Source organism: Sapajus apella, unplaced genomic scaffold, assembly GCF_009761245.1.
Source record: "Sapajus apella isolate SASKATOON/1434 unplaced genomic scaffold, GSC_monkey_1.0 scaffold68, whole genome shotgun sequence".
In the NCBI taxonomy this organism is placed as follows: Eukaryota; Metazoa; Chordata; class Mammalia; order Primates; family Cebidae; genus Sapajus; species Sapajus apella.
This window is the reverse complement of record NW_022437008.1, coordinates 3,743,882-3,768,733: the sequence shown is the minus strand read 5'-3', so window position 1 is coordinate 3,768,733 and position 24,852 is coordinate 3,743,882. Positions and strand designations below refer to the sequence as shown.

The following is a 24,852-nucleotide window of genomic DNA, read 5'->3' as shown; positions in this document are numbered from 1 at the left end:
GGCTGGGTACAGTGTCTCACACCTGTAATCCCAGCACTTTGGGAAGCCGAGGTAGGAAGATTGCTTGAACCCAGGAGTTTGAGACCAGCCTGGACAACATTGGAAGACTCCATCTCTATTAAAAATAAATTAATTGCCAGGCACGGTGGCTCATGCCTGTAATTCCAGCACTTTGGGAGGCCTAGGCAGGTGGATCACCTGAGGACAGGAGTTCGAGACCAGCCTGGTCAACACGGCAAAACCCCATCTCTACTAAAAATAAAAAAATTAGCCCAGCTACCCAGGAGGCTGAGGCAGGAGAATCGCTTGAACCCAGGAGGCAGAGGTTGCAGTGAGCCAAGATTCCACCATTGCACTCCGGCCTGGGCAACAAGAGCAAAACTCCATCTCCAAAAACAAAATAATAAAAAAATAAAATTTGTGGCTTTATACATGCACATTTAACACTGTCTGCACGTAATAATGGTTGACACACATTGAGCTCTCACTCCATGCCCAAGATACAGTGCTAAGCGCGGTACACGGATCTTCCTGAATCCTTTCAACGCCTTGACACAAGCATTTTTATCCCCATTTTATGAGTGAGGAAATAGGGAAATTAAGTGACTTGCCCAGAGTCACATAGCTAGGGAGGGCCTAGAGCTAGGATTCAAACTCAGGCAGACCACCTCCTAAGTAACCTCCCAGGGAATGTTCTTGAAGGGTATACGCGCCTCCAGCAGAGTCAAGTGGGGAGTGCGTCTGAGTCGGTAGTAGGTGGGGATGACCTGTACCAGAGGGAAGCTCCTTGCTCATGCGGCACTGTGTGCCTTTCACAGCTCACTTCATTTGTTGCCGTGCACAAGCTGATGCCAGATGATTTTGGGCTCTGAGCAGAGGAGGGCTGTGATCTGACTCAGGCAGCTGCAGAAAGAATGGACTGGGGTCCAGGCGCAGTGGCTCATGCCTGTAATCCCAGCACTTTTGGGACACCGAGGTGGGCAGATCTTGAGGTCAGGAGATCGAGACCATCCTGGCCATGGTGAACCCCTGTCTTTACTAAAATTAAAAAAAAAAATTAGCTAGGCATGGTGGCACACACCTGTAGTCCCAGCTACCCAGGAGGCTGAAGCAGGGGAATCGTTGGAATCTGGAAGATGGAGGTTGTAGTGAGCTGAGATCGTGCCACACTGCACTCCAGCCTGACGAAAGAGCAAGACTATCTCAAAAAAAGAATGGACTAGGGACAGGACAGAGGCAGGGAGACCCGGAGACGGCTGCAGTCCAGGTGGGAGGTGATGGTGGGGGTGACCAGGCGGAGAGTGAGGTGGCCACTCGTGACCTGCCATTGTCCCACTTACTATCCCCAGTGCAGAAGAAAAACCTGGGAGCCTTTCAAGTAGTGCGTGCTGGTGAGGTGGTCAGAGCCAAAATGTGATTCCAGTGTGGAAGAATGAAGACTTCTGGTCCGTGCTGTCCCTTGTTCCAGCAGAGGGCACTGTGGGACAGTGTCAATAGGATACAAAGACATTGATCCTGTTGGTGCCTTCACTGAAACTGCAACCCCAGGGCCACCCAGATTGACAGGGCAGAGCCCCTGACATCATTGCTTTTCATGATCAGTTTCAAGACTACTGTGCTTATGATAAGACAGATTTGTTTGTTTGTTAATTACCGGGGCCAGAAGTGGGATCATTTTATTCCTTCCATACCTGCCTCTTGCCCAGGTGCTATTTGGGGAGGGTGAGCTGTGTGCTTAGAGCCGAAGTCGTGACGTGTTATTTTTGCCACCTCCTGTGTTTGTTGACTTAGGCGAGAAGATTTTTGCAATTAATACTTATCCTCCTTAGTCTTGATGTTGTTGTTGAGACAGAGTCTCATTTGGTCACCAAGGCTGGAGTGCAGTGGCGTGATCTTGACTCACTGTGACCTCTGCCTCCCAAGTTCAAGTGATTCTTCTGCTTCAGCCTCCCGAGTAGCTGGGATTACAGGCATGAGCCACCATGCTGGCTAATTTTTCTATTTTAGTAGAGACGGGGTTTTATGTTGGCCAGGCTGGTCTCAAACTCCTGACCTCACGTGATCTGCCAGCCTCGACCTCCCAAAGTGCTGTGATTACAGGCATCAGCCACTGTGCCTGGCCTCCTCCTTAGTGGTTAAACCACAGCCCCAAGTGTATTTTGGGTGCTTGTAACAAGCCCCCTGGGGAGGGATTTTTCATTGTGCATTCTTGGTGTGGCGCTGGTCCAGTGCATGGCATGACTTGGTGGCCAGCAGCATGCTGTGGCTATAAGCATGAGCTGGTGTTAGGATGTGGTGCAGCAGGGGCTCGAAGACAGGACTGGTGGGGTGTAAATTGGTACAGCCACTTGGAAAACTATTTGGCAGTTAAGTAAAATTGGAGATTAGCATGCCTGGTGATTTAGCAATTTCTGTCCTAGGTATAAACCCAAAAGAAAAACGTGTTCATGTGTACCGAGGTGCTTCTGTGAGGGTTACTAACAGCAGTATGCAGTTGGCAAATACTGGAAGCAGTTGTGGTGCTCATCAACAGCGAAAAGGATTAAACCTATCGTAGTAAAACATCAGCCTCTCGCAACAGCACAGTTGCGTCTCACATGTGTAGCATTCAGAGAAAGAAGCCAGATAACAAAAGAATACACTGCCTGGCCAGGCGCAGTGGCTTACACCTGTAATCTCGGCACTTTGGGAGCCCAAGACAGGAGGATCACTTGAGCCCAGGAGTTGCAGACCAGCCTGGCCAATGTAGTGGGACTCTGTCTCTACAAAAAATTTACAAAATTAGCCAGACATATAGTGGCACATGCCTATAGTCCAGCTACTCAGGAGGCTGAGGCAGGGGGATCTCTTACGCCCAGGAGGTCGAGGCTGCAGTGAACCGTGATTGTGTCACTCCATTCCAGCCTGGGCAACAGAGTGAGACCTTGTCTTTTAAAAAAAAAAAAAAAAAAAAGTACAAACTGCCTGGAGCTGAAAACTAGAGAGAAACACATGCTAAACGATGGTGTTGAAAGTCAGGATAGAGTTACCTTTGGGGAAAGGGTAGTGGGTACAAAAGGGCTGTGGGTGCTGGAAATTCATTTCTTGATTGGGTTGGTGATTACCCAGGTATTCACTTTGTGATAATTTTTTTGCCCTCATATCCATATGTTACATACTTTTTTAAATTTTTTTTTTTTAATGGAGACAGGGTTTTACCATGTTGGCCAGGCTGGTCTCGAACTCCTGACCTCAGGTGATCCACCTGCCTCAGCCTCCCAAAGTGCCGGGATTACAGGCATGAGCCACCACGCCCAGCTACTTTTTTTAAATTTTAGGACAGAGTCTCGCTCTGTCACCAGGCTGGAGTATAGTGGCGTGATCTCAGCTCACTGCAACCTCTGCCTACCAGGTTCAAGCAATTCTCCTGCCTCAGCCTCCCGAGTAGCTGGGACAACAGGAACACGCCACCATGCCCAGCTAATTATTGTAGTTTTAGTAGAGACGGGGTTTCGCCTTGTTAGTCAAGATGATCTTGATCTCTTGACCTCATGATTCGCCCGCCTCAGCCTCCCAAAGTGCTGGGATTACAGGTGCAAGCCACTGTGCCTGGCCTATATACTTTATGTGTTTGGATTATACTTTACCATACACATACCAAAAAACAAAACAAAACTCAGAACAAACGGTGAGCTTTGGAGAAATCAGGACTGGGTTGGGATCCTGGTTGCCATTTTGTCAGCTGTGGTGACCTTGGATGGGGCACATAACCTCTTGCAATTTCAGTTTCCTCCTCTGTAAAACAGAGATAAAACCTCCCTTGAGGCCGGGCGTGGTGGCTCACGCCTGTAATCCCAGCACTTTGGGAGGCCGAGGCGGGCGGATCACGAGGTCAAGAGATCGAGACCATCCTGGTCAACATGGTGAAACCCCGTCTCTACTAAAAATACAAAAAATTAGCTGGGCATGGTGGCGCGTGCCTGTAATCCCGGCTACTCAGGAGGCTGAGGCAGGAGAATTGCCTGAACCCAGGAGGCGGAGGTTGTGGTGAGCCGAGATCGCACCATTGCACTCCAGCCTGAGTAACAAGAGTGAAACTCTGTCTCAAAAAAAAAAAAAAAAAAAAAAAAAAAAAACCTCCCTTGAACAGACCTTTACATACAGTTAGACAATTACTACATTAACTGGAGCACAGTGCAGTGAACTGTGCCTTCTTAAATGTGACTTGTTATTAAGGTATATCACTTAGACATTTCTTTGGCTGCAAAGCAGTAGAAAACCTGACTAACATTTTGAGATGGAGTCTTGCTCTGTCACCCAGGCTGGAGGGCAATGGCGCAATCTTGGCTCACTGCAACCTCCGCCTCCCAGGTTCAAATGATTCTCCTGTTGCAGCCTCCTGAGTAGCCGGGATTACAGACATGCACCACCAAGCCCGGCTAATTTTTGTGTTTTTAATGGAAATGGGGTTTTGCCATGTTGGCCAGGCTGGTCTCAAACTTTTGGCCTCAAGCAGTCTGCCTGTCTTGGCCTCCCAAAGGGGGCTCTCCTTTTATTAGTGGGAAATCTGCCCCAGAAGTCCTCATTAAGCACAATTCTCCAACATCTTATTGCCTGGAATTGGTCACATGGTTGGCTATAGGAAAAACTTGGAAAGCAACATCGGGAGTGGGAATGAGATGACAGTGATTGGCTTTGACTAAAGGTTTTCATCCCTGACTACACATCAGAAGCACCTGAGATGGTTTAAAAATATGCCATGCGTACAGACATGCATGTCTGGCCCCATCCCAGACCAACCAAATTAGAGACACGGGTGGTGTTTTCTTTCTTATTTATTTATTTTTTGAGACTGAGTCTTGCTCTGCCGCCCAGGCTGGAGTGCAGTGGTACCATCTTGCCTCACTGCAACCTCCACCTCCCGGGTTCAAGCAATTCCTCTGCCTCAGCATCCTGAGTAGCTGGGATTACAGGCTACAGGATCTCCCTACCAGTTAATTTTTGTGGTTTTAGTAGAGATAGGATTTCACCTTGTTGACCAGGGTAGTCTCGCATCTTGACCTCAAGTGATCTGCCCACCTTGGCCTCCCAAAATGCTGGGATTACAGGCATGAGCCACCATGCGTGGCCGTTTTATTGTTGTTGTTGTTGTTGTTGTTTTGTTTTTTTAAATGAAACTGGTTGAAAACCAGTGCCACAGTTCAAGATCTAAGACGGTGCCAGTGTTCAAGGCAGGCGGGTGTTGTACATGCACATTTACACCACTATGTGTATAATACAATGTTACTGTAATAATGAGGAGAGCCCACTTCCTGGCAGGGCCTGTTTTATTCATTATACTTCCTACTGCCTTACATAATTCATCTCCCCCATTCAAATGTCAGCGCCACAAGGACAAGGCTTTTTGTTCATTGCCCCTAGAATAGGACTCAGTGCCTCATAGGTAGCACTCAGTTAGTATGTGTTGAACAAATGAAGGCAGTTTACATTATTGTCTCATTTAATCCACCCAACACTCCTTCAAGGTTATGATACCATCCTGTACCCATTTCACAGAAGAGCAACATGAGGCTCAGAGTCACTTGGTCAAGACCACACAGCCAGGAGGCAGCAGGTTCAAGTACTGCCTCAGACCTAGGGCTTTCTGACCTTAGAGCACAAACTTCCAGTCAACACACGTGTCTCTTTCAAAAAAAGATACCTCTCATATGCTCTAATCCCTTTCTAGGTCCTGAGAGCCCCCTAACTTTCCCTTCTATCCCCTGAGTAGCTCATCACCCTGCGGGGCTCCATCCTGGAAGATGCCACACCCACAGCCACCAAGCATGGGACTGGGCGAGGTCTGCCCTTGAAGGATGCCTTGGAGTATGTCATCCCCGAGCTCAACATTCACTGCCTGCGGCTGGCCCTCAACACCCCCAAGGTGACGGAGCAACTGCTGAAGCTTGATGAGCAAGGGGTAAGCCAGGGGCTGGAGGTGGGAGGGCTGCTGGGAAAGTAGCTGGCAACCCCACTCCTGGTACCATTTTCTTTTTTCTTTGCAAGTAACAGTAACCTACTTAAGCTGGTTTCAGCAAAAGCAGGGATTCAAATCAAATTCTAGTGGTGCTAAGAGCAGGAATGTAACTGGGTCTTCTATAGGAGGGAGATTGTCTGGGCGTGAGATAGCTGCTAGGTCCGCATGTGTACATGCATATATGTGTCCGTGATGGGGGGTTAGTGTGTGCCTTTCCTCCCCACAACTTATGCTGGCTCCCTCTGCTTCTCTCACCTCTCCTACAGCTCCCAGTCTGTTAGAATTACAGCCACACACAGACCCCAGCAAGCTGACTCTGGTCACAGGAGAGCCATTGATTGGGCTATGCATAGGTCAGCTGTCTGTCCATGGCCCAGTCACCCGTGACCAGGGGAATCTGGGATACCTAAAGCAAACATGGTTATTGGGAGCCCATTCTCTTAAAAAGATACTGAGTATAAGCCTTGAACCCTCCAGATTTTGCTTTTGCAGAATCTCAGCTCGTCCCCGTCCACCTACTGTGGGAAGCTGGCCAAGGCAACAGTCTCTTTCATGCAAGCATGCCATCACCAGCCATCCTCCACCCGCCATAGTGAGAAGAGGTGGCCTAGACACCTCGTTGTGCTTCTCTGGAGTAGAAGGGAGGGGGAGGGACAACTGGGACATGCCGCCATGCCCCAACACTGTTTTCCTTCCTGTCTGGCTGTGGCTCTGGGTTCCCCAGTGATCCCAGCAACTTCCAGGGCTGAAGGCCTCAGAAATACCCCTTGCTCCCTTCCCTCTGCCGTCTCTGCCTGGCCTGCCTCCACAAAGCCGCTCTTGTCTCTGCAGCTCTGCCGGAAGCACAAGGTGGGCATCCTCTATTGCAAGGCTGGCCAGAGCTCCGAGGAGGAGATGTACAACAACGAGGAGGCTGGCCCCGCCTTTGAGGAGTTCCTCTCCCTCATCGGCGAGAAGGTCTGCCTGAAGGGCTTCACCAAGTACGCCGCCCAGCTGGATGTCAAGAGTAAGTGGGGGCCAGTTAGGTCACAGTGAGCCACGGCCACAGGCCCACGCAACAGGCAAAGCTTAAAAGGCCTGGGGATGCCAAGGTGGGGATGTGGAGCAGTGGGAGCTCTCAGACTTCACTTGTAGGAGCACGAATAAGTACAGCCACTTTGTTTTTCAGTTTTTTTGTTTTGTTTTGGGGTTCTTTTTTTTTGAGACAGAGTCTCACTCTGGCCTAGGCTGGAGTGCAGTGACATCATCCCAGCTCACTGCAACCTCCACCTCCCAGGTTCAATCGATTCTCCTGCCTCAGCCCCCCAAGCAGCTGTGAGTACAGGTGTGCACCACACTGGGCTCCAATTTTTGTATTTTTAGTAGGAATGGGGCGTCACCATCTTGTCCAGGCTGGTCTTGGACCCCTGACCTCACGTGATCCACCCACCTCCACCTCCCAGAGTGCTGGGATTACAGGTGTGAGCCACCACGCCTGGCCATGTGCAGCCACTTTGGAAAACAGTACAGCACATTCAAGTCCAGTTTGAAGAGATCCTGCTGTGTGACTCAGCTTCTGCCCGCCTAGACATGCACTGTCTAATATGCAGCGGGAGAGGGCTGAATATCCCTAACCGCTGGCACCTCCATGCACCCAGTGCACACTGGCAGAGTTGTGGTGTGTTCACCTAGTGGAGATGAACTGGCACGGTGGGCATCAGCATGGAAGAGAGCCACATGCTTCGTGCTGTGCACAGACAGCAAGCCTCAGAAGAGCGGGACCTGAATGATGCCTTTTGAGACCAAGTCTCACTCTGTTGCCCAGGCTGGAGTGCAATGGCACAATCTCGACTCACTGCAACCTCTGCCTCCCGGGTTCAAATGATTCTCCTGCCTCAGCTTCCCAAGTAGCTGGGATTACAGGCGCCCGCCACCAATACCAGCTAATTTTTGTATTTTTAGTAGAAACGGGGCTTCACCGCATTAGCCAGGCTGGTCTTGAACTCCTGACCTCATGATCCACCTTTCTCGGCCTCCCAAAGTGCTGGGATTACAGGCATGAGCCACCATGCCCGGCCCATACTAATTATTTTTTATAGAGACAAGATCTCGCTATGTTACCCAGACTGGTCTCAAACACAAGGCCTCAAAGGCTCCTTGGCCTCCCAAAGTGCCGGAACTACACACATGAGGCACTATACCTGGCCTAACAATTAGTTTTAAAACTAATTGTTAAACTAAAACTAATCTCAAAAATTTTTAAAAACCAGTAGGCCCAGCAGGGTGACTCACAGCTGTAATCCCAACACTTTGGGAGGCCAAGGCAGGAGGACTGCTTGAGACCAGGTGTTCAAGACCAGCCTGGGCAATAAAACAAGACCCTGTCTCTGAAAAAAAAAAAACAAAAAAACAAAAACCCCAGCACTATATTATTTGGGGATATGCTCTTATATAGTGGAACTTTGAGGAAAAACAGAGCCAAGCATGGTGGCTCATGCCTGTAATCCAGCACTTTAGGAGGCTGAGGCAGGAGGTTTGCTTGAGCCTGGGAGTTTGAGGCTGCAGTGAGCCATGATCATGCCACTATACTCCAGCCTGGGTGACAGAGCAAGACCCCATCTCAAAAATAAATAAATAGGTCAGATTCGGTGGCTCACGCCTGTAATCCCAGCACATTGGGAGGCCGAGGTGGGTGGATCAGGAGTTTGAGACCAGCCTGGCCAATATGGTGGAACCCCATCTCTACTAAAAAATACAAAAATTGGCCGGGCGCGGTGGCTCAAGCCTGTAATCCCAGCACTTTGGGAGGCCGAGGCGGGTGGATCACGAGGTCAAGAGATCGAGACCATCCTGGTCAACATGGTGAAACCCCGTCTCTACTAAAAATACAAAAATTCAGCTGGGCATGGTGGCGTGTGCCTGTAATCCCAGCTACTCAGGAGGCTGAGGCAGGAGAATTGCCTGAACCCAGGAGGCGGAGGTTGCGGTGAGCCGAGATCGCACCATTGCACTCCAGCCTGGGTAACAAGAGCGAAACTCCGTCTCAAAAAAAAAAAAAAAACAAAAATTAGCCAGGGGTGGTGGCATGAGGCTGTAGTTCCAGGTGCTCGAGAGGCTGAGGCAGGAGAATTACTTGAACCCGGGAGGCTGAGGTTGCAATGAGCTGAGATTGCACCACTGCACTGCAGCCTGGTGACAGAGTGAGAGTTTGTCTCAAAATTAAAATAAAATAACCCAGGCTCAGTGGCTCATGCCTGTAATTCCAGCACTTTGGGAGGCTGAGGCGAGCAGATCACCTGAGATCAGGAGTTCAAGACCAGCCTGGCCAACATGGAAAAACAACTTCTCTGCTAAAGATATGAAAAAAATTAGCTGGGCATGGTGGTTCATGCCTGTAATCCCAGCTGCTTGGGAGGCTGAGGCAGGAGAATCTCTTGAACCTGGGAGGCAGAGGTTGCAGTGAGTAGAGACTGCACCATTGCACTCCAGCCTGGGCAACAGAGCGATACTCTCAATGAATGAATAGGAAAAATAAGGGAACACTGCAGACAATGCGCAGGATAGTGTTGGCTGTCCAGGGAGAGGTGCCTGTGTCTGGGGAATGGTGCTCACATTAGAGTGTGGGTGATGATCTCTTTCTTAAGGTGGTGGCACATAGGACGTGCTCATTGCAGCAGTCTCTGTACATATCATGTGTATGCGTACATAAATATATATGATATATGGGGCTAGGCACAGTGGCTTACATCCATAATCCCTACATTTTGGGAGGCTGAGGTGAGTGGATCATCTGAGGTCAGGAGTTTGACCAGCCTCACCAACGTGGTGAAACCCCATCTGCACTAAAAATACAAAAACTATCCAGGCATGGTGGCGGGCACCTGTAATCCCAGCTATTTGGAAGGCTGAAGCAGGAGAATCACTTGAACCCAGGAGGCGGAGGTTGCAGTGAGCCCACATTGGGCCATTGCTCTCCAGCCTGGGTGAAAGAACGAAACTGCATCTCAAAAAAAAAAAAAAAAGAACCGCTCTGGAGCCCGACAGCCTGAGTCTTGGTCCAGACTCTACCACTCATTGCAGCGTGGACTTGGGAAGTCACTCCCTCTCTATGCCTCAGTTTCCTGCTCTGAAACATGGTCTTAATAAGCAGGTTTGCCTCATCTGGTCATAACCCTCCCTCCTATTAGAGAGAACCCATATCCTGATTCTCAGTGATAACCATTTCTTTGCTTTTCTTCATAGTTTTGCTACTTATGTACGCATCCCTGATGGGGGTAATTTGACCTGCTTTTGCACATCACATGATTGGGATCACACAGTGTGTGCTGCTTTGTGTCAGCATCTTTCTCTCAATGCTATATTTAGAGGATTCCCCCATGCTGCAGCCACAACTCATTCCTTTTCTTGGCCATATATTTTTCCATAGTGTGAATTTACCAGTGTGTTCACCCTTTCTCTTGACTGACGCTTGAAGATTCTTGCACGCACATCCCGGGACACATGTACGTGTTTTCTCTGGGCCGTGCTTCCAGGAGAGGAAGTGCTAGGTGATGAGTGAAGCCTATCTTGAGGTTTAAGAGAGATTGCTAAAAAGTTTTCCAAAACACTTGTACCAATTTACACACCTAACCAACCGCCTCAAGAGTTCCGGTTGCTCCACATCCTCACCAACCCTTGGTGCTGTCAGATTTTTTAATATTTACCAATCTGGTGGGTACACAGCGATGAGTTTTCCTTGTTATCTAAATGTATTTCTTTTTTTTTTTTTTGAGACGGAGTTTCGCTCTTGTTACCCAGGCTGGAGTGCAATGGCGCGATCTCGGCTCACCGCAACCTCCGCCTCCTGGGTTCAGGCAATTCTCCTGCCTCAGCCTCCTGAGTAGCTGGGATTACAGGCACACACCACCATGCCCAGCTGATTTTTTGTATTTTTAGTAGAGACGGGGTTTCACCATGTTGACCAGGATGGTCTCGATCTCTTGACCTCGTGATCCGCCCGCCTTGGCCTCCCAAAGTGCTGGGATTACAGGTGTATTTCATTTTTAAGAGTGGATTGAAGTGAAAGCACCAAGTTAAAGACCAGCACAGACGGTATGTGGGATATGGCAGAAACCCAGAGGTTTGGGAAACGTGTTCCTAACTGGCGTTTCTGTTTCAGCCGACTCTACAGGAACGCACTCCCTCTACACGACATACCAGGACTACGAGATCATGTTCCACGTCTCCACCCTGCTTCCTTACACCCCCAACAACAGGCAGCAGGTCAGTGATTTTCTGCAAAGGCATGGCTGCTGGATGTTGGCTGCCCACCCGCCAGCATCGGCCTCTCCCAATAATACCGTCCTGTGGAGCAGACGGAGGCCCTTGGCTTTGGAGACCATCTTTACTGGGGTCATTTTACCTGGGGGTTAGAGACCAGGCCAGGTGTGGTTCCATGTCAGTTTGGCCCCAGTCTTTCCTGCTGCTCCTCGGGCACCCTGTCTGGCTCCAGCTACCCCGACTCCCCTCCAGGGCCCCTTGAGTTGTCACTGGTCTTATGAAGAAGAGTGAATCAGTCAACATCATTTTGACTGCAAGTAATGGAAACTCACACCAAACTGGCTTAAGTAGAAAAAGATAGTTACTGGATTATATAACTCTATGATTCTGGAGGGGGCTGGCTTCAGGTCTGGTTGGATCCAGGGACTCTAACAACATTAGGAATCCTCCCCATTTCTCACCTCCGCTTTTCTTTGCAGCAGCTTTATTCACAGGTGCAGGGCAAAGATGCCTCCCAGCAGCCCCAGGGTCACCTCACACCAGCTTAGCCACCCCAGCGGAAAGAGCACTGTTCTTTCCAGTTGTCCCAGAAGTGTTTCAGAACTGAGTCTCATTGGACTACTCACGTGCTAGTCCCTGGGCCAGTCTTGGGGCCTGGGGTGGGGGTGGAATGGGCAGACTGGCCATGCCTGAGACTCACACCCACCCCTAGAGAGGGTGAGTGGCACCAGCTCAACTCGAAATATGGATAGAGGTTGGGGAGGTGCTTTCCCAAACTGGGTGGGTGTGGAGGAGGAAGGGATACCAGGTGGGCGAACCATTAAACACCTACTGCCAAGAGGCTGCAGCTGTTACCCAGCCCCTCTCTTGGACCCACCTTGCAGGCTGGGAACAGTTCTTCCAGTTCCTAATGAACAGAAGCCCCAGAGTGTTGACAATTTAGGAAGTAAGTGTACATATTTTCCCAGTTGGCATAAGTGACACTATAGGCCAAAAATGATCAAATATTGATTTCCTAAGGCTCATCTAAAAGCATGCTATTAAGAGATTTGGTCTTAGGCTAGTCTTAGTGGCTCAGAACTGTAGTCCCAGCACTTTGGGAGGCCAAGGCAGGCGGATCACCTGAGGTCGGGAGTTCAAGACCAGCCTGGTCAATATAGTGAAACTCCATCTCTACTAAAAATACAAAAATTAGCCAGGCATGGTGGCGGGCACCTGTAGTCCCAGCTACTCAGGCTGAGGCAGGAGAACCACTTGAACCTGCGAGGTGGAAGTTGCAGTGAGCTAAGATCCACTGCACTCCAGCCTGGGTGAGAGAGTAAGACTCCGTCTCAAGAAAAAAAAAGAAGTGAGTTACAATCCAGGCTCTTTCCCTTCATTGCTACATGACTTAGCATAGCATCCTCTGTGAGCCTAAGTTTCCTTATCTGTAAAATGGGGCAAAATGAGTTAACACCTCTTAGGGTTAAGAGATGAATTAAGATGATGAATAGAAGATATGACTGTGCAGTATCTAGTACAGGACCAGCCACACTCAATAGGTACTTTAGCAGTTTGATATAATGCCACTTAAACACACGTAAAGAACTAACCATTCAGTACTAGGAGCTGAGCTACAAAGCATGTCTGGAGTTCACACTGTGAGCCACATCACTTTGAGCTCCATGGGACTCCTATCCGTGGATCTCCTGTGTTGGCAGATTCCTTGACAGTTAAACGACTACTAGAACTGTGCAAATAAGAACAATGTAATCTCAGCAAATAAGCCAAATACCATGAATACAGGGTCACTTGTGAAGATAACAGAGTCTTCCTCGGAGACTGACCAGCAGGGAAGAGAGGGTGTATTAGTCCGTTTTCATGCGGCTAATGAAGACCTACCAGAGAATGGGTAGTTTATAAAGAAAAAGAAGAAGAAGTTAAATGGACTCACAGTTCCAAATGACTGGCAAGTCCTCACAGCCACAATGGAAGGCAAAGGAGGAGCAAAATCATGTCTTACATGGCGGCAAGAAAGCTTGTGCAGGGGAACTGTCCTTCATAAAACCACCAGGTCTCATGAGACTTATTTGCTATCACAAGAACAGCATGGAAAAGACCCACCCCCATGATTACATTAGCTCCCACTGGGTCCCGCCCACCACACCTGGGAATTATGGGAGCTACAATTCAAGATGAATTGTGAATTGTAGGGTGGTGACATAGTCAACCATATCAGAGGGTAAGAGTCCCATAGGACACTCTGAAGCTGTAGCCGTCCTGACCTCAGTCAGCATCCAGGGAAGGGGTGGTGCCCAGAACTGGCCCTGCTAGTGACCTGGGCTCTGAGTCGGCCATTGCCAATGAGTGTGGCTTTGAGCAAGTCGAAGGCCACCAGCCTGTGCTCTCTAGATCTTATTTATTGAGCACCTGCTGTATGCCAGGCACTGCTAGGTACTGAGGATACAGTGCGGGGCAGTGAACAAAATCCCTGTTCTCATGGAGCTGCCACTTCAGTGGGAAGAGACAGGAAACAAAAGGAAGGAGCGAGAGTCATCTATGCTGAGCGTCAATAAGTGTTAAGTAATGGGGACAGAAAAGTAAAGGTCAGGAAGTGTTGTGGTGGGGTGGATCTTGGATAACAGTCAGCAAAGGCCTGCTTGGGAGGGTGACATATCTGCAGGACCAGAGGAGGTGAGGAAGGAAGCCATGTGGGGCCCCAAGAGGTGGGAACAGCGGTGCAGAGGCCTCGAGGAAGTGTTTCTGGCATGGTTGAGGAGCAGCAGGAGATGGGTGTGGCTGCAGCAGGTGAGCAGGGGACGTGAGGAATGTCAGAGAAGTGACAGGGGCCTGCCGGGCCATGGCAAGGCCTTCATCCTTTATCCTGAATCAGAGGGAACCATGGGAGGGTTCGTCCCCTGACTCAGGTGTTCCTCTGGCTGCGCGTGAGCAGGGAGTGGGAATGGGGGTGGATGAGGAGCTGTGGCAGTGGTCCAGGCAGGACCCCTCAGGCCGACCTGTGACACTTCCCTGTCCCCCTCTGTTGCCCTTGTCACAGCTGCTGCGGAAGAGGCACATAGGAAACGACATTGTGACCATCATCTTCCAGGAGCCTGGCGCACTGCCATTCACCCCCAAGAACATCCGCTCACACTTCCAGCACGTCTTCATCATCGTCCGAGCCCACAACCCCTGCACTGATAACGTCTGCTACAGGTAGGCCCCGCCACACATGGCCCCTAGCAGCGTGCAGAGAGAGGGGCAGACGCTGGCCCAAGTGGGTCCAAGTGCAGGGCCACCTTGTGTCACCTGTTGTGCCTCCAGAGGAGAGCTCCACACACACATTCCCATACCATCTGAGAGAGTAGTTTTTAGCCAGAAAGGGGCATGGCCCCCCAGTTTCGCTAAGGAAACCATGAGGGATTTGTATTTGCTTGGAATCTTTTGTTGTGAGTAACAGAAAACCCATCTCAATGTTGCTGAAGACAAGAAGCTAGTTGTGTACATTGGCTCTCAAAAATGGCACGTTTAGGCCTGGCCAGATCTGTCCCCCTCTCCTGGGGTGTCACCTTTCCAGCAGCTCTGAGGCAAACATCCTACCAGTTGCAAATCCCCCAAAATGAGAGCTTTTCTTTCCCAGGAGTTGCATCAGAAACTCCAGAATTGGGGCTCACTGGCCCAGTTGGAGTCGTGTGCCTGTCCTATAGCCAAAATCGCCAGCCAGCCCTGGGCACCAGGCTTCAAGGACCAAGAGGCACAAGTGACAGTCCAGGGGAAAGTCAGGCAAAGCAGGGACTGCCTGTGGAAGTGGGCCCCACTTGGGAGCTAGAATTGAGGGGGGTTTTGTTGTTTTGAGGGGTGTTTTTTTAGAGACAAGGTCTCACTCTGTTGCCCACACTGGAGTGCAGTGGTGTGATCATAGCTCACTGCAGCCTTGACCTCCTGGGCTAAAATGATCCTCCAGCCTCAGCCTCCTGAGTAGCTGGAACTACAGGTGTACACTCCTGTGCCTGGCTAATTTAAAAGAAAAAAATTTAGTAGAGGTGGGGTCTCTCTATTTTACTCAGGCTGGTCTTGAACCCTGGGCCTCAAGTGATCTTCCAGCCTCAGCCTCCCAAAGTGCTTGGATTATAGGTGTGAGCCACTGCACACAGCTGAGATCTTTTCATACCTGTACGTAAAGTGCTTTTTGTTCTTTCTGGTGCTCATATTCTATTGGATGGATGCAAGGTCATCTCCTGTCCTCTATTGATGGATCTTAGGGTTATTCTCTGATGCCTGCAGTGAACAGTCTTATTTATACTCTCATTGCACCTGGGTCCAAGCACACAGCTGTATAAGAAATTCTAGAAATGGAGATGCTGGAGCAGAGTACACGTGTGTGTGCACCAGTAGTCATCGTGGAATTACTACAGGTCTACCAGCTGCCTCTCTCGGCTGGGCGAGGGAAGGGAGGGCATCCCAGTCTGCAGAACTGGCTGCAGAGCACCACTGTGCTGCGCATGTTGTCTGCTGGCTACTGGGAACCAGTAGCTGCATGGCAGGGCCTCCTTACGGCCATGGCCCTGGACCTGAGACCTCCTCTCCCCTGCCTGTCTGTTCCCAGAGTGTACAGCAGCAGCTACAGAATGCCAGCACTTCAGGCACTGTTGGGGGCTGAGGACCCTTGAATGAGATGAGAGAGATTTACATACATGCACACACACATGTGCACACACTCACATGCACGTGTGCACCCATGTACATGCACCCACGTGTGCACCCATGCATACACATGCACATGCACACGTGGGCAAACATGCACGTGCACATGTACACACTGGATAAGGAGGCAGCCTCTTTATGGCGCATCAGAGGTGAGGGGTTGAGCTGACTGGGAGAGCTTTCTCTTCTCTTCCAGCTGAGTTTGGCCAATGGGAAACACCGGAAGGGGGCGGGAAGCCTGGAAGAGAGAGGCTAGAATATTTATTTCTCTTCCCTTCCTCGCCATGGGGCTGTGATGATAGTATCAATGGTTGTTATCTTTGGTCCCTTACAGCTGCTGCTTCTGTTACGCCACCCCTCTCCCAGGGCCACAGCTCTCACCAGGGGAGGTCAGAGGTCCCCGCTGACCTCCCCTCTCTTACTGGGGTCATCACATCAGCCTGCAGCTGACCTCCCACCCTTCTGGGCTTGCATCTACATGGTCTCCAGAGTGATTTCTTCTCTGACACACTAATCTTTCTTGTTTTTTATAATTTAATTTAAAATATTTTTATTATGCAATATTTTAAACATTCTGAAAAGTGCAGAAAATCACATGACACCCATGTGCCCACCGCCAGCTTTAACAGATGTTAACATTTTGCTCTGTTTGCTTCAGCTCTCCCTTTTTCCTTCATTTTTAAAGAATGTTAGAGATACAGCCGAAACTGCTCCTCAGCCGTCCCCCTCCCTTGCTGTCCCTCCATCCCCACAGACCTGACCTTGCCTCTTCCCTGTGGAGGGAGCCTGGCCACTGCTCTCCAGCCTACCTTCTCCCGAAACTCCCAACTCCTGGCCCCCAGTTCAGTGAATTTCTAATCATCTTTCAAGACTAAACTCATGGCCGGGCGCAGTGGCTGACACCATAATCCCAGCACTTTGGGAGGCCGGAGCAGGAGGATACTTGAGCCTAGGAGTTCAACATTAGCCTGGGCAACATAGGAAGACCCTGTCTCTAAAAAAAGTTTTTATAAATTAGCCAGGCGTGCTGGCATGCACCTGTAATCTCAGCTGAGGTGGGAGGATCATGTGAGCTTAGGAGGTCGAGGCTAGAGTGAGCCCCCCACTGCACTGCAGCCTGGGTGACAGAGCAAGACTCTGTCTCAAAAAAAAAAAAAAAAAATGTTGTGACTATTGCCACCTCTGACAGTAACTGTGGGTCATGTTGACCTTCATGTATCTGTCACAGCCCAGAGCTTGGCACATAGTGGTGGCACTGAAAAAATAACTGTTGAATAAATAATTCTGAGTGTTCCAGCAATGCTTATCGCCCTCCAGTGATCAGGTGACCACGAGGTCACCTCATCGCCTGGTTGTCATGAGTGGTCATCTTTTCTGTTTCCAGTATGCCATTTCCAAACAGCCACCGGCATCATCCCTGTAGCCTGTGGACTCTCAAAACCCAGTTCCTCCTGCTGGGAAGCGAGGGACCAGCTGTTCTGAAGGCTCAGAAACCTTCAGCTGTTCGCAATTTTATGCGTAAAATCATGAATCAGGAATATAGGAAATGCTGTCGCTATAAGCAGCTAAGTGCTGAATAAAGAAGTTGCAAAGCTCTTTACCTCTGTAAAGTGCAATCTGACTACCCCATTCAGTAGAGTGAGGGACAGGGGAGGTCATCTCATCCATCCCTCTGCCTGGGGTAAGGCCCTGCCCACAAGATTTCCCACGGAAGAAAATCTGCCTGGTGTGTGTGGCCTTCTCTGAAGAATGTGTGTACTGGAAAATGCCTTCTTCTGTTGAACCTATGCCCACCATACCTTGGTAGAAACCTATTTCGTCTGTCCATGTTGAAACCATTGCCTTAGTCAGCATTGAGTACCTGTGCTGGGGAATCCACTAAGCCCAGGGCATCACCTGGCCACATGGCACTCCTGGGGTATGAAGGGCCACTAGACAGTCCACCAGAGATGGAGAGCGAGGGATCTGGCCTGATGGGCCGGGGTCACACAGTAGCTCCCACACTGGTCTCCTGCACATGTTCTCCCCTCCAGTCCATTCTTCCTGAGGCAGCCACACTGGTCTCTGCCAATTGCCAATCTGTTGTCCCTCTGTCAGCACCTGCCTCCATCGGGAACCCAGCAAGAAGCAGATCTCCCTCAAGGATTTAACCAAAAGGAGTTGATGGAAAACCACACAGGCCACTGACTGAGGTGTGGGGAGGTTGCGGGAACTACATGGGAAGGTGCTGCATCTGGGGCCTAGCCAGGGCAGGAGCCGTCACCCACCCCCAAGGCTTGATGGGCCCAGAGGGAGATGGAAAGAGTTTCTGAAAGCTGGTGAGAGCTGTGGCCCTGGGAGAGGGGTGGCGTAACAGGAGCAGCAGCTGTAAGGGACCAAAGATGACGGCCATTGATGCTACCATCACAGTCCTGAAGAGAGGAAGGGAAGAGAAATAAGTACTCCAGCCTCTCTCTTCCCACCTTCCCATCTCCTGCCGGTGCTTCCCATTGGCCAAACTCAGCTGGAAGCCAAAGGGCACAGGAACCCAGGTAACACGGCTGGAGAGAACTTCCTTCTCCTTCAGAGAGTGCGGAGAATGGCAGACGGAATGGTTTCACCACCAGATCAGATCATTAAATGGTTGACTGTGCTCATGATGAGGATGGGGAGTGCTAATGTACCAAGGCCCTGTGTGGCCTGGCCCCTGATGACCTCATCCTGGCCTTCTCTAGTCGGCTGCTACCTGTGCTGTACCCGCTGCCCACAGCACTCTCCCTCAGCTCTTCCTCTGGTTCCACTCATCCCTTAGATCCAGGCTTCATCGTCAGTTCCTCAGAGAGGCCCACCCAGATTCTCCTGGTCCAAGTCAGGTCCTCCTCTCCCTCTGTCGTAACATGCCCTGTTCCCTTTCCTTGTTTTTATGGGTTTATCTCTGTGTGTTGATTTCGGATATCCCTCCTCCTGGACTGGAAGCTAGTCTAGAGCTTGGGAGTCCAGAAAATGCTTGTCAAACAAGTGAAGTAAGTGTCGCCCTTGTCAGGATTTGAGGGTAAGGGGAGGGAATCAACAAAACCTGAGCAAGTATGACATTTGGTTTGAGTTTCATGGATGAAAAATACTTTTTAAATTGTCCTACAGTTGGTTGAAAGAGACGCTACTGACAAATAGAAGTTTTAATCAAGGATGAAAATACCATGCACTTTTAGGAACATGTAATTAACTTATTCCTCACTCATTTACATCACCTCGTGCCATTAAGAAACAGAAAGAACAGACTGGGCACAGTGGCTTATGCCTGTAATCTCAGCACTTTGGGAGGCTGAAGCAGGTAGATCACTTGGGGCCAGGAATTTGAGACCAGTCTGGCCAATGTAGTAAAACCTCATCTCTACTAAAAATACAAAAATTAGCTAGGCATGGTGGCACACGCCTGTTATCGCAGTTACTTGGAAGTCTGAGGTGGGAGAACTGACTGAACCCAGGGGGTGGAGCCTGCAGTGAGCTGAGATCACACCACTACCCTTCAGCCTGAGCGACAGAGCGAGACTCCATCTTAAAAAATAATAAAGGAAACAGAACATAACTCACTTGCCCTGGGTGAATGTTCTGGCAGGTGCCTTGGCCTTTTTGCACACTTTTAGCAATAGTCTGCCCAAAGGCCACTAAGCCTCTATTTAATTTGGTCACGAGAGCATCACATCCAAGATATTCCTCAAATCTCCAAATGTGACTCATTAACAGATCTTCTCCCTGTCCTGGTTCAGGCCTCCTTCCGCCCGGAAGCCTCGATGGGTGGGGAGCCTGGTTATGTCTCCTGTTTTTGCACCTTGCCCTTCTCCTCCTCCCAGCCCTGCCCACTCAAAACCAAACAGGGAGAGTTCCATTCTAACTTCCTGTTACAATGAATTTCCTTTTTTAATTTTTTTTCTTCTTTAAACCTCAGATCTACCAGAGGAATACAATGAATTTTCAAAATAACCTTTGTTGAGATGACTTACAAAAAGTATACTTATGTCACACAAATGTTCGAAAGAACTAAACCTTGTAAACATTCTGCACCAGTCAGCTATTCCTACAATAAAACCGTGTGACAAACCACCCCAGAGCTCAGTGACAAGACTGACATTTCTTTCTGGCTCACACATCTGTGGGTCTGCTAGTGTCTGGCTGGACTTGGTTCCAGGTCTTCTCCAGGGGTCTCTCATCTTCTGGGACCAGTAGACTACTTGGGACCTGTTTATCCCACATACTTCAGCACACACACACACACACACACACACACACACACACTTCAAGCCTTTACTTGGAAGCCATTGGCCAAATCAAGTCACATGACCAAGATCTGTGGGGTGTGCCTACCTGCGAAGGTACAGAGGAGGGAGTGAATTTTTGCCAAACTGTAATCTGATCTGCTATACAGTGTATGTGTATTTAAAATAAGAATACCTGAAGTTGGACAGTCCTTGGGGAATTACTCTTTGATGTCAGAGGATGTTCAAACATCTGCTTTATAGAATATGTGTTTGTGCCCTGAGACCTCTTTTTTTGAGATGGAGTCTTGCTCTGTCACCCAGGCTGGAGTGCAGTGGCACCATATTGGCTAACTGAAATCTCCACCTTTTGAGTTTAAGCAATTCTCCTGTCTCAGCCTCCCAAGTAGCTGGAACTGCAGGCACCCACCACCATGCCTGGCTAGTTTTTGTATTTTTAGTAGAGATGGGGTTTCACCATTTTGGTCAAGCTGGTCTAGAACTCCAGACCTCAGGTGATCCACCTGCCTCAGCCTCCCAGTGTTGGGATTATAGGTGTGAGCCACCTCGCCTGGCCCACATTTTATTAGATTTCTAATCTGGTTAGCCAGCAACTTACTAATTAGATGTGGACTTTCATTCTTCAGAAGGAAACTGTTTGACCAGATGTGGTGACTCACACCTGTAATCCCAACACTTTGTGAAGTCCAGGAGGTAGGATGGCTTGAGCCCAGGAGTTCAAGACCTCGTCTCTACAAAAAATAAACAAAATTGGCTGGGCATAGTGGTGTGAGCTTATGGTCTTAGCTACTTGGGAGGCTGAGGCAGAAGGATTGCTTGAGGCCAGGAGGTCAAAGCTGCAGTGTGCTATGATTATAGCACTGCACTCCAGCCTGGGTGGCAGAGTGAGACCTGTCTCCATTGAACAAAACAAACAAAACTCTATGCCTATTTTTTGATCAAAGATTTTCTTTCTAAAGTGTCTGAGTACATTTCTTCCCAATAATCTCTCCTTCCACAGTATGGCTGTGACCCGATCCAAAGACGCTCCTCCTTTCGGCCCCCCCATCCCCAGCGGAACCACATTCCGCAAATCTGATGTCTTCAGAGACTTCTTGCTGGCCAAGGTGATTAACGCCGAGAATGCCGCACACAAGTCCGACAAGTTCCACACCATGGCCACCAGGACCCGCCAGGAGTATCTCAAGGACCTGGCTGAAAACTGTGTCTCCAACACCCCCATTGACTCCACAGGCAAATTCAACCTCATCTCCCTGACCTCCAAGAAGAAGGAAAAGACAAAAGCACGGGCCGGCGCTGAGCAGCACAGCGCGGGGGCCATCGCCTGGAGGGTGGTGGCTCAGGACTACGCCCAGGGGGTGGAAATTGACTGCATTTTGGGAATTTCCAATGAGTTTGTGGTGCTCCTGGACCTGCGCACCAAGGAGGTGGTGTTCAACTGCTACTGCGGGGATGTCATTGGCTGGACCCCAGACTCCTCCACACTCAAAATCTTCTATGGGCGAGGGGACCACATCTTCTTACAGGCAGCAGAGGGCTCTGTGGAGGACATAAGGGAGATTGTGCAGAGACTGAAGGTAAGGGAGAGAGCCCAGCGATGGGGCAGCGGTTGGTATGGTTTCAGTCTCAGGAACCACTGAAATACTTCCCTAGCCCAGTCAGTTAGGCTAAGACATTCACTGGCCCCAAGAGAATCACAGTTGTCACAGACACACCAGACATCATGTGGATTCTGCAGCTAGGTCCTTCCTCTGGAAGGTTTGTGCCAGGGATCTGAGGCTTTTTATGCTATTACCCTGGAAGGACAGGAGACATTTATTAATCTTGGACATTGATAGAAAGTTTAAGTTTAGGTTAAAAATGTTAGCTGGGCACTGTGACTCATGCCTGCAATCCCAGCGCTTTAGGAGGCTGAGGCACGTGGATTGCTTGAGCCCAGGGATTCCAGACCAACCTGGGTAACCATAGTGAGACCCTGTCTACAAAAAACAAAACAAAACAAAAAAAAAACAAGAAAATTAGCAAAGTGTGGTGGTGCATGCCTGTGGTCCCAGCTTCTCAAGAGGCTGAGGTGGGAGGATTGTTTGAGCCCAAGAGGTTGAGGCTGCAGTGAGCTGAGATCACACCACTGCACTCCAGCCTGGGCAACAGAATGAGACCCTGTCTCAAAAAAAAAAAAAAAAAAAAAAAAAAGTATAAGAATACTTTCTAAAATAATTGAAATAGGATGAAAAATGTTCAAATTGTTAAAGGACAGGGCAGCGATAAGAGGAGGGAAAAAATACAAGAAAGCACAAAGGAACATAAAATTATTCGACAGGAATAAGTTCCATGTTAGTAATCACAATAAATGTGAACGACTTAATTTACCCTATTAAAAGACAAAGACTCACAGTCTAGGTAGAAGTCTTCCCCTAAACTCCTCATGGACAAACCAAGAGTGGCAGATTGGTGACACCTTAGTTGCTGTCTGCCTGAAGCATTGTGCTGAGAAGTATTCAGGCCACATCTAAGCTCCACAAGAAAGAGCACTGTGGTCAGTGATTGCCTCTGCAGTGGGCTTAGCAGAATGGCGTGCCATGCATGCTAAATAGAGATAGCATATAACACAGCAGTTCAGAGCACAAGCTCTAGTGTCAGAAGGCCTGGCTTCAAGTCCCAGCACTGCTGCTTACCAGCTGCATGACCTTGAGCCAAGTTATTTAGCTGCTTTGTGACTCAGTTTCTTCACCTGAAAAGCAGGAACAAGAATCATTTTGCAGTGGCTTATGCCTATAATCCCAACACTTTTGAGAGGCCAGAGGGAGGATTGCTTGAGCCCAGGAGTTTCAGACTAGCCTGGGCAACATAGTGAGACCCCATTTCTAAAAAAAAAAAAAAAAAAAAAATTAAAAATAAATTAGCCAGGCGTGGTGGTGCACACTTGTGGTCTCAACTGATCAGGAGGCTGAGTGGGATGATTGTCTGACCCCAGGAGTTTGAGGCTGCAGTGAGCTGTGATCACACCTGCACTCCAGCCTTGGCAATAGAGCAAGACCCTGACTCAAAAAAAAAAAATTAGAAAGTGGCCAGATGTAGTGACTGACGGCTATAATCCCAGCACTTTGGGAGGCTGAAGTGGGCAGATCATTTCAGGTCAGGAGTTTGAGACCAGCCTGGCCAGTATGATGAAACCCTGTCTCTACTAAAAATACAAAAATTAGCCGGGCATGGTGGCATGTGCCTGTAATCCCAGCTACTTGGGAGGCTGAGGGAGGAGAATTGCTTGAACCCAAGAGGCAGAGGTTGCAGTGAGCTGAGAGTGAGCCCTACTGGATGCCAGCCTGGGCGACAGAGCAAGTCTCCATCTCAAACAAACAAACAAAAGCAAACTCCTGCGTTCCTCCCCACCCCTCTCAGAGGTTTCCTGAGTTCATAAAACAGAAGTCCTCTACTCAAGTAAGGTTTTAGGGGAAAAAAAAAAAAAAAGTCAAGTCCATCCCTCTATTTGCTGATGTCACAGCCTTGGCATCAGCCTGGGCTCCATTCTCCTTCATGCCCACATTCATCAGCTCCACTTCCGTAGGCAGACACCAGACACCTTCCCCTCTCCCACAGCCCACACCCTGGTGCAAGCCACCCTGGCATCTCCCAGACACTTGCAGTGGTGTCCTCTCTGGTCCCTCTTGCCCCTACCCTTGCTTCTCTGTGGCTTGTTCTCAACATGGTAGTGAGAGCAATCTGATCACATCACCTTTCTGCTGTAAACTCTCAGGTCACTGTAGGTTAAAGGCTGGGGCCTTACAGAAACTCTAGAGGCCTGGTGTGATCTGGCTTCCTGTTGACTTCTCTGACCTCATCTTACTGTTGCTTTCTGCCCCAGCTATGCAGACCTCTGGGATTTCATGTGCATGCTCTGGAGGCGTCCAGCCTCAGGGCCTTTTTACCATCTGTGCCTCTCGCTGGAACACTTCTCTGATAACCACATGGCTCACTCCCTTTCCTCCTACAAGCCTTTGGTCACATGTCACCTTGTCAGTGGGTCCTTGTTATCTAAGATTACACCCCCCCACACACTGGCTTGGAGCACACTCCCCTGCTTTGCCTACTTCACCACCGTCTGCCGTGCACTGTGTGTTATCTGTTCGCTGCTGTGTCCTCAGCACCTAGGCCAGCATCTGGTGCACAGTAGCTGCTGAGTGAGCAGGACCCAAGCGTGGGCATGAATGCACCCTACCCTGCAGAGGCTGCAGTAGCGAGCGTCGAATGGGCGCCAGCTGTGCGTCAGAGCCTGCTCAGCACCTTGAGGTAGATACCGTTCTCTTCCTCACTTCACAGATGAGGAAACTGAGGCCCACAGAGACCTGGACTTGCCCAGACCCTAAAGAGCCTTTGGGTTTTGTTGTTGTTGTTGTTTTGAGACAGTCTTGCTCTGTCACCCACGCTGGAATGCAGTAGTGACATCTCAGCTCACTGCAGCCTCCACCTCCCAAGTTCAAGCGAGTCTCCTGCCACAGCCTCCCAAGTAGCTGGGATTACAGGCACCCTCTACCACACTTGGCTAATTTTTGCATTTTTAGTAGAGATAGGGTTTTGCCATGTTGGCCAACCTAGTCTTAAACTCCTGGCCTCGAGATCTACCCACCTTGATCTCCCAAAGTGCTGGGATTCCAGGTGTGAGCCACCACATCCGACCGAGCCTGG

General features: G+C 49.6%; 1 protein-coding gene across 7 annotated transcripts in view; it reads left to right on the top strand.

Annotated features, from left to right (window-relative positions):
• The window catches only part of SIPA1L3 (signal induced proliferation associated 1 like 3), a 294,007-nt gene that overhangs the window by 183,804 nt on the left and 85,351 nt on the right, over positions 1 to 24,852 (top strand). For all 7 annotated transcript variants that reach the window (XM_032248947.1, XM_032248941.1, XM_032248942.1 and 4 more), the window contains 5 exons: positions 5,750 to 5,938; positions 6,827 to 7,001; positions 11,133 to 11,236; positions 14,271 to 14,428; positions 21,170 to 21,746. In XM_032248947.1, the coding sequence (XP_032104838.1) occupies positions 5,750 to 5,938; positions 6,827 to 7,001; positions 11,133 to 11,236; positions 14,271 to 14,428; positions 21,170 to 21,746 (1,203 nt within the window). The remainder of the gene's footprint in view (positions 1 to 5,749; positions 5,939 to 6,826; positions 7,002 to 11,132; positions 11,237 to 14,270; positions 14,429 to 21,169; positions 21,747 to 24,852) is intronic.